This window comes from Lonchura striata, chromosome 5, assembly GCF_050655825.1.
Source record: "Lonchura striata isolate lonStrDom1 chromosome 5, ASM5065582v1, whole genome shotgun sequence".
Classification (NCBI taxonomy): Eukaryota; Metazoa; Chordata; class Aves; order Passeriformes; family Estrildidae; genus Lonchura; species Lonchura striata.
The window spans coordinates 4,770,054-4,779,895 of record NC_140707.1 but is presented as its reverse complement, the minus strand read 5'-3'; the positions used below and the strand labels follow the sequence as shown (position 1 = coordinate 4,779,895).

Below are 9,842 nucleotides of genomic sequence, written 5' to 3'. Positions count from 1 at the left end.
TCACAGAAAGGGTGAGTGGGCAGTGGAATGGGCAGGCCAGGGGGGAGGTGGCAGAGTCACTGTCCCTCTCCAGTGGCACTCAGTGGCATGGTCTGGGTGACAAGGCGGTATTAGGGCATTGGTTTGACTTGATGATCCCAAAGGTCTTTTCCAGCCTATTTGATTCTGTCATTTTGTGGTGATTGGGACACTCTGAGGCCATTGTGACACTGCAGGGCCTCATGGAACTAAGAGGACCATGGTGACCCTGTGCGACCCCATAGAACCAGGGCTCCATTGTGGTGCTCTGGGGCCAAATGGAACCAGGGAGTCCCCGTGACACTGGGTCCTGGTGGAACCACAGAGGCCATGGTGACACTGCAGGGCCGCGTGTGACCGAGGGGTTTCACCACTGTGACACTGCCAAACCAAGGAGAGCATTGGGAGAGTCCAGGGCCCAGGGGAACCAAGGGGCTGTTCTGACACTGCGGGGCCTCCTGGAACCAAGGGGACATTGTGACACTGCAGGACCTTGTGGAACCAAGGGGCCACTGTGACACTCTGGGGCCTCAGGGAATCTGGAAGGCCGTTGTGACACTGTGTGGGCTCGTGGAAACAAGGAGTCCATTGTGACACTGAGGGGACTTGTGGAAGCACAGAGAGCATTGTGACAGTGTGGAACCTCGTGTGACCATGGGACCTTTGTGCCACCCTGGGGCCCCATGGAACCAAGGGGCCACTGTGAAACTGCGGCACCAATGAGAACATTGTGACACTGTGAAGCCCCATGGAACCAAGGAGTCCATTGTCACATTTTGGGGCCCCATGGAACCAAGGAGACCAGTGTGACAGTGCAGGGCCTGGTGTAACCAAATTGACATTGTGACTCTGAGGGGCCCATGGAACCAAGGACATTTTGCAGATGACACCAAGCTGAATGGCAGTGTTGATGTGGTGGAGGCTAGGAGGGCTCTGCACAGGGCCCTGGACAGGCTGGATCCAGGGCCCAAATCCAACAAGGTGAGGTTTAACAAGTCCAAGTGCCGGGTCCTGCACTTTGGCCACAACAACCCCTGCAGTGCTACAGGCTGGGGACAGAGGGGATGGACAGCAGCCAGGCAGAAAGGGACCTGCAGGGACTGATGGACAGCAGGCTGGACATGAGCCAGCAGTGTGCCCAGTTGGCCAAGAAGGCCAATGGCTCCTGACCTGGATCAGGAATGGTGTGGCCAGCAGGAGCAGAGCTGCTGTGCCAGCACTGATCTGCCCCAGCTCTGCACACAGACACTGCTGCTGCAGCTCCAGAGAAGGCAACAAAAGGGCATCTCTGCAGAAAACTGTGCTGGGAGATCCTTTAGTTCCTTTAAAGCAGCCAAGAGCACAGCTACTCACTGACACAGTCTGTGGCCACTGGGAAGGTGGAGGGAAAAAAAAATGAGAAATGGCACAAGGAGTAACATTTCTTTGTGGACAAAATTAAACTGTAAAACAAAGAAAAAGAACCTCCAAGACCAAAAACAACAAGAAGTATCCAGGATTACTTTTATTCAAAGTTATTTGCAGAAATTGGTCTACAGTTTCATGTTCCTGAAAGCATCCAGTCATCAGTGTCCACACTACAGCCTTGAGCTCCTGGTTCCTCAAGCTGTAGATGACGGGGTTCAGGGCTGGAGGAAACACTGAGTATAGAAGTGACAGGGCCACATCCAGGGATGGGGAAGACATCGTGGGTGGCTTCAGGTAGGCAAACACTGCAGTGCTGACAAACAGGGAGACCACAGCCAGGTGAGGGAGGCAGGTGGAAAAGGCTTTGTGCCGTCCCTGCTCAGAGGGGATCCTCAGCACAGCCCTGAAGATCTGCACATAGGAGAAAACAATGAATACAAAACATCCAGATAGGAAACCAGCAGTAACAGCAATGAGCCCAAGTTCCCTGAGATAAGATTTGGAGCAGGAGAGCTTGAGGATCTGTGGGATTTCACAGAAGAACTGGCCCAGGGCATTGCCATGGCACAGGGGCAGGGAAAATGTATTGGCAGTGAGCAGCAGAGCAGTGAGGAAGGCACTGGCCCAGGCAGCTGCTGCCATGTGGGCACAAGCTCTGCTGCCCAGGAGGGTCCCGTAGTGCAGGGGTTTGCAGATGGACACGTAGCGGTCGTAGCACATGATGGTCAGGAGGAAATATTCAGTTGCAACACAGGAAACAGAAAAGAAGACCTGTGCAACACATCCTGAGTAGGAGATGTTCCTGGTGTCCCAGAGGGAATTGTGCATGGCTTTGGGGACAGTGGTGCAGATGGAGCCCAGGTCGCTGAGGGCCAGGTTGAGCAGGAAGAAGAACATGGGCGTGTGCAGGTGGTGGCCACAGGCTACGGCGCTGATGATGAGGCCGTTGCCCAGGAGGGCAGCCAGGGAGATGCCCAGGAAGAGGCAGAAGTGCAGGAGCTGCAGCTGCCGCGTGTCTGCCAGTGCCAGCAGGAGGAAGTGGCTGATGGAGCTGCTGTTGGACATTTGCTGTGGCTGCACATGGGAATCTATAAGAAAAATAATTATGGAATAGTTGGGTGTGGACAGCACTTTAAATATCCCAGCACAGCTTAGGGGCATCTTCCCCCCACTGCCTTCCCAGGGCTCTGCTGCCTGGAGCTGTCCCTGCCAGCAGCTGCTTCCCTGTGCCCAACCAAGCCCTGGGGGCTCAGCTTTACCCTGCAGACCCCTCCCAGCTCAGGCACTGCCTAGGGGCAGCTCAACTCTGCAAGCTCTGATGGCAACATCAGAGCAATCCTGAGCAGGCTGGAAAAAGCACAAAGATGCTGCATCTAAGGGGCCCTGTGCTGAATTCTGTTACTGCCTGGTTTATTTAGATGTGAAAAAAAAAATTTTCTTTTTATCAATATGAACTGAGAGATGCATATCTATGGGGAATTCCCCATCCAGGCAACAAAGATTAGTACATAAGAAAGCAGAAATTTCCCATTTATGCAGTTCCTGTCTTGCTATGCTCCCTGTATAATCTATTTGGAAAAGTTCTGGAGTTAAATGCCATGCTGGGAACAGTCCTGAACAATGCAGCATCCTCACCACACAAGGAGAACATTGCAAGACTTACCAGCTGTCTCCTTTCCCCCAGATCTTGTCCCCCAGCACTGGGAGCAGCTCCAGGGCCGGCTGAGAGTTGTCCATGGCAGGCAGCAGAGTCCCTGGCCCAGCACAGCGCCCTGGGCTGCAGGACCCTGCTCTGCAGGACAGCCCTGGGCACCCCTGGCTGCTCTGCACAGAGATGAGCAGAGAATGCACTCACAGGGTCTGTGGGCATTGGGATGTTCCAGCTTTAGGAGATCTCTCCAGGAGCTGCAGCTGCATTGTCCTGCAGCCAGAGGTTCCTGTGCCAAGGGCTGGCAGTGATTCTGCCCCAGGCACTTCTCAGCCCCTTCCCAGCCCTGACTGATTGAAGCTCTCTGTGCCTCTGTGCTGTGCCCGGGCTGGCTGCAGGCAGTGCCCCAGCCCTGCTGGGCTGGGAGAAGAGCTGCTCAGCAAGAGAAATGTGCTTTTGAAGCTCTGCTTGGTTGCCAGGATCACCCTCTGTGCCAGGAGCCCAGCACAGCTCAGCAGCACAGACACAGCACAAGGACTTTAATGACCCTCTGGGGCTTTGTGCTCAGCCCTGAACATCAGGCCCTGAGAGGGAGCTGCAGAAACCTCTCCAGAGCTCCAAGTCAGAATCCAATTCCAAAGTATCTTAGACTTTTAGTGGGTCCCACTGAGGGACATGACTGAGAAAGTGTCCCCAGGCTCCAGGCAGATCAGAGAACTGGAGGCACTGATGCCAGGTGGGGACAAAGAGGAGCCAAGTCTTGGTGCCCTGGGGCAGAGCAGGGTCTGTGCCACCACGGGCTGTGAGGAGACACCTTGTCCTGAGGCCCTGGGGCCTCCTGGCACAGCCCCAGCCAGGCTGGGCACTGTCAGCCCCTGCTCCTGCCCTCAGCATCCCCCCCATGCCCACATCCCAGTGGCCTCAAGGATCTGCTGGAAGGAGTCCCTGGGGAGCCTTGGTCAGGAATGGCCCTCGGGGCTCCTTCATGCTCCCAGGGACTGCAGGTTTTTCAAAGGACTTTGGCTTTTGCTTTTGCCTTGGAGTCTCTGAGAGCCTTGTGAAATCATGGCCTCCAATTATCTGCTGTAATTAGTCCCTGGAGATGCTTTGTCAGAAACAACAATCATTGGGGCTCATTAATGCTTCAAGGTACTTCAGTTCTTTTAAGGTTCTTGGTGTTCCCCTTTTGCTACAGACTCTGTGAGAGGTTTGTGCAATCATGGCCCCAATTATCTGCTTTAATGAGTCCCTTGAGAGCTTTGTACTTACACTCAGTGGGGCTCATTAATACTTTGAGATTCTTAACTTTTGCAAGGTACTTTGGATTTTCCTTTCCACATTGAGAGTTCTTTGTGCCATTTTCAGTCTCTGAGAGGTTTTTGTGCCATCCTGGCCTTCAGTTCTCTCCTCCAAGGACTCCATGAAGAGCCTGTGGTATAGATGGACCTTTGTGGTTCCCATTAATGCTTTAGACTCCAACCACTTTGGGGTTTTCCTTCGACTTTGATTCCGGGAAAGGTTTGTGCAATCTCCTCTCAGGCCCTGAGGTTCCAGGGCTCAGCTCCAAATGCAGAACAGGGGTCATTAGGATCAAGTATGACCTGACAAACCATGGGTCTGCCTAAATTTTCTTTGCTCTTGTGCAGTTTGTCAGGAAGTTTCTGTAGTGGTTTTGGTTCATCATTTTTAGATTTCTCAGCCAATGCTTCAATTAGTGTGGTGGGTTCATTGCTGGCTAATTACCAGTGCACTCACTAGAATATACTTACTCATTTCCTGCTGTGAGATAGGATTAGGAAAAAGGCAAAGTCGGCTCAAAACTTTAAAAGGGTATAAATAAAATTGTATTAACAATAACTAAAGAAAGAGTAATAAGAATCAGAACAAAATTTTCAGAACACTTCCTCTCTCCATACAACCTGACAATGTAAAGAGACAAAACCTAAAATTTTCAGTCAGTTTACCACCTCTAAAATAGTCTTTCTTCACTGCACTTAGGCAGAGAAGTTCCTCTTGTTAATGTTATGGACACTTCTCCACAAGAAAACAGTTATCTCATGGCTTTTCATTTCCACAAATAGCGGCTGCCTGGAGAAATCTGCAATCATGAACTCCCTCCCATCTTTTCCCACAGATGTGCTTATGGCCCTTGTCAGCTAATGGGGTATTAATTTCGAGATGAGCTGTTTAAGAGCAAAGGCTCTCTTCATCTCTTACTGAAATCATCATCATCTCTGGGAACAGAGGTCTTCTTCTCTCCCTGAGGGCACAGGGTCTCATCAGTGTTCTCCCTTTCTCTGATCAAACCTCTCATGGGATCACAGCTACTGCAACATTTGCTTACTTTAGCATGGAGGCCTTTGCTGAAACAAGTAATCTCTCCATGTTTTCAATGCCTTATAGGGAAACATAGAGTCTGATATATCAATGACATCTTTCTCCACAGCTTTAGCAGAGGATTTCAGACCCAAGACCAAGGCATCTCCTCATCCCTCCCATCTGGGACTCAACTTCCCCTTCCCTGCCCTCTGTGTGTCCATGCTGCTCCTCTGTGTGCCTGCCCTGTGTCCTTTTCTCTCACAGGAGGGAGGATGGCAGCACTGGCAGAGTCAATATCTCCCGGGGCTGCAGATGGTTCCGAGAGCCCGGCCGGGCTCGGTGCTTGCGGCCGGAGCTGTTTTGCCATGGAGGTTTCTGCAGCGGCTGCGCTGGGGCTGTGTCAGGCTGGGCCGCGCTGGGGCAGGGCCAGGATCTCAGCAGCCAGGCCAGAGCCCAGCAGCAGCACGGCCGGGGCCGATGGCTTCTCCTGCCCTGCCCGCCGGCTGCGGGCGAAGCCCAAGGGCGGCAGAGCCTTGGCCGAGCCGGCCCGGCCCGGGGCTGCTCCTGGGGCCCGGCGGATCCTGGCCGGGCCCGGGCTGGCGGCGGGGCAGGGCTCGGCAGGGCCAGATGTCAGCACCCGCAGCCACGGCCCGGCCTCGGCCCCGCGGCCTCCCCTGCCCTGCCCGGCAGCCGATGGCGCCTGGCGGCTCCCTGGGAAGGGGCCTGGCCCCACGGCAGGAGCCGCCCGGCCCCACGGCCGAGACGGGGCTGGGCCGGCCTCGGCACCTCTGTGGGGCCAGAAGGGAGAGAGACCCAGCCAGGCTTTCTCATCTCTAACTTGTGTCTGCACAGAGGCGTCTGCAGCTTCCTTAGTGCTTTAACAGACTGTCAGCTCTCAGAGCTAATTACTGATTGGTTTTTGTTGGACATGGAGGAAACTGCTAGCAGCTTCTCTCAGGACATCACTTCTGTGTTGCAAAACCACCACAGCAGCACAGAGCACAGAGCTCCTTTGTCCATATGTAGTGGTCATATGCCTGAGGCCTCAAAATCCCTCTTGGGAGATCTCTGGGCCCTCTCCAAGGTGTTTTCAAATGAAAACATTCAGCTCATAGTCTAAAAAAATTATCAGGGCATAGGACCAGCCTGAGCTGTCTGGCCTGTCTACTTTTTTCTGGGAGAAATCCTTGAATATACAGAATGTGGGAGGCCAAATTCTAATTTTGGCCATGGTCCCTGGACATGAAGACCCCGTTCTTTTCCATAGGAATAGAGGAACAGAGCCCCAGTGTTTCCCCGGCTGGATGAGAGATGATCACCAGAGGACATGGCCAGCCAGAACTGGCAGGTTTTTTTCTGCAAGATACCTTGCATATAGGAAATTTTTTATGGAGAGTACCAATTTTGACAATGGTAATGTTAAGAGAGGGACAGTTCTTTTCCATAGCAAGGAAAGCAGGGAGACCCTTTGCTCCAGGAGCTGATGAGAGCCAGCCCTTGACATCTCAAGGTCAGCCAGACCCGTCAGGTGGCCCTTGGCAGGCCAAGCCAGCCAGACCTGTTCCATGTTCCCTCACTTCCATGGGGCCCCACTGTGTCCAAATGGTCCCTTGCTTCCAGGAGGCCCTGAGGTGTCACAATATCCCCTTGGTGACACCAGGCCCTGAAGGGTCGGAATGGTCTCCATGGTTCCATCAGGCCCCACAGAGTCATAATGGTCTCTGGGTCCATGAAGCCCCGAGGTGTCACCATGGCCCCTTGGTTCCATGGGCTCCCGTGGTGCCACAATGATCCCCTTGGTTCCATGAGGTGCCCACAGTGTCACAGTGATCTCCATGGGAAGGAAAGAAACCGAGCCCCAGTGTGGCAGGGGCAGCCACCAGAGGCCAAGGCCAGCCAGGCTTGATGGTACTGGCAGATTTTGTCTGGGAGCAACCCTTGGATATAGGGAATTTTATAGGTGGAATCCCAATTTTAGACATGGACACTTGGAGGAGGATGGTTCTTTCCATAGGAAGGAAAGCATGGAACACCAGCGTTAGAGGGGCAGATGAAAGGCGGCCACCAGGGGCCAAGGGCAGACAGACCTCTCTTTCCTGGTAGCTTTTGTCTGAAAGCAACACTTGGATATAGGGAATTCGGGAGTTGGAAGCCCAATTCCCACAATTTCTGCATAGATAAGGACGGTTCTTTTTTCCATAGGGAGGAAAGCACTGTTGTGTTCCGCCGCAGCAAAGGGCACAACAACTGCCCCAGGCCCCAGAGTCTCAGACCTCAGGCAGGCACCAATGACCAACAGAGAAAGAATGGCAACAGGACAGGTCTTGGTTTAGAAAACTGAGGATTCTTCATTTTCCCAGGGACATACACAAGAAACGAGGTGGTAAGGTCAAGACTTTTATATTACAGGGTAGGGGTGGAGTTTAGGATCAAGGTCCAATATTAAGAGGAGTGGGAGACTGCAAAGGGGTGGATTGAGGAGGACAATCAATGGAAAAAACTACAGTGGGGACATTGCAGCACAATTTAAGCCAATAAGGGTAGAGAAAACGAAGAACATTCTGGGGCCATTCCTCATTTGATCAGATAGGGTGGAGTGTCTTTTCCCGGGCTTTCAAGGGCACACCCCACAGCGTGGAGGGGTGGAAACTTCTTTAAGTCACGCTCTCGCCAGATGCTGTGTCTGGGTAGAATTCCCACCTCATTGGGCAGGGGCACTCTACACCTTTGGTGCCATTATTTCTTTCTCTGGCTGTTTTATACAATGAAATGAAACTCCAGGATCTGTGGAACCACCCTTCAATCCTTCCCAGGCTACTCCTGTTCTGTCCTCAGTCTGCATACAACTGAACCCAGAGCCTGCAGCCTCTACCTGCTCGTTATGTGATGAAGCTTTCAAACCCCATCTTGGGAGATATTTGGGTCCTCCCCAGGATCTGTGAAAATGGAAAAATAGTTATCAAAGTTATTTTCTCCCAAGTCTAGCAGTGACAGAACAATGGTCAATATCTCTAAACTGAATGAGAGTGGATTTAAATTTGTTAGAAGGAGGAAATATTTTACAGTGATGAGAGTGGCACAAAACGGCAACTGTTTTTCCAGAGAAGTGGATTTCCCATCCCAGGAATGCTCCAAAATCAGGGCGTGTGTGCAACCTGACCCAGTGAAATCCCCTCCCCAAGGATGGAATTCCTGTTGTGTGGGTTCTTGGATGTGCTGGGTGCCCTCACAACACTTCTGGCCAGAACGTCTGCTGAGGGCAGCCAGGCTGCTGCAGGGCAGTGACCTCACAGCCATCACCATGGCAGCCCTGTCACCTGGGCCTGGCTCTCCCCTTTCCTCTGCCCCTGCCTTGTCTCTGCTGGCATGAAGAGTTTTGTTGTTAATATCTTGTCCCCAAGGTGCTGGGCCAATGGCTTCCCAGCCAGGGTCCTGGAGCAGAAGTGGCTTTTCAGAGCCCAGCCAGAAATGAGCCCTGAGGCAGCAGCTCTGCAGCGCTGGCCACCAGGCCGGATTGCAAGGGAGGCTTCTGGCCATGCCCTGCAAGCAGCTGCTGCTGCCAAGGTGCCTTTGGTGCCTCGGGCTGTCCCTGGCACAGCTCCCAGCACGGCACTCTGCCCTTGTGCCCGAGGCCTTCCCTGTGCTGGGGCTGGCCTGGGGCTGTTCCTGCAGCAGGACCTGCCCTGCTCCTGGCACAGGAAAGGCAGTTCCTGCTGGAGCAGGAGGCTCTGCCTGCAATGGGCTCAAACCACTCCAGCAAGGCCCTGCTGACTTCAAAATTGCTTCATAGAGCAGAATATCCTATAGGTGTTGTAGCTTCTGGACTGTGGAGTAAATAACTCTGGTTAAGAGCTTATTGTCTAATCATGATCAGATTGTATTTATGTAAATATATCTGGTATTCCATCATTAATCCTGTGGGACCAATTGCATTGACAAATTGTTCAATTCTACCCATCCAATCGTTTATTCATTAACCTTTGACAAATTCTGGGGCCGGGATTGGATCCAGTCACTCCCAGTCTCTTCTCTTAAAAGGAATTTTAGAAGTCAGGAGGCTCTTCAGGGCTTTTAGAACCCATGGTGGCTGCTAGGTGTCTCCATCTCATGACTCAGCAGGAGTTTCTCCAATAAAGCAATAAAGCTTTTGCCTGAAGCTCCCACTCTGCCCATGGCAGGAATGTGTGTGACATCCCGGCTCTTTGGCAGCCTGGGGACACCTGGGATGTCACTGTGGAGCCCCCGTGAGTGTCTGTGACAGATAGGTGCCTTTGCAGCCCAAGGTGCCCTGGGAAGTCACCATGGAATGGCTGTGAATGCCTCTGACCACACGGCTCTTTGTCATCCCCATAAACCCTTGGGAGGGCTCCATGGAGCCCCTGTCTCTGTGTGTGACATTCCAGCTCTTAAACAGCCTGGAGACTCTTGGAAAGTCCCCATGGAACCCCTC

The 9,842-nt window shown here is 52.8% G+C and overlaps 1 protein-coding gene across 1 annotated transcript; it reads right to left on the bottom strand.

The window, feature by feature from the left end:
* Positions 1-1,202: 1,202 nt before the first annotated feature.
* On the bottom strand, positions 1,203-3,194 carry LOC144246445 (olfactory receptor 14J1-like). Its single transcript, XM_085581113.1, has one exon. The coding sequence runs from the start codon at positions 2,584-2,586 to the stop codon at positions 1,456-1,458; it is 1,131 nt and encodes a 376-aa protein (XP_085437239.1). The 5' UTR covers positions 2,587-3,194; the 3' UTR covers positions 1,203-1,455.
* Positions 3,195-9,842: the final 6,648 nt, after the last annotated feature.

What these genes read in the sequence shown, in the direction of transcription:
- LOC144246445 (XM_085581113.1), bottom strand. Translation starts at nt 2,586, where the DNA reads ATGCCCCTAAGCTGTGCTGGGATATTTAAAGTGCTGTCCACACCCAAC.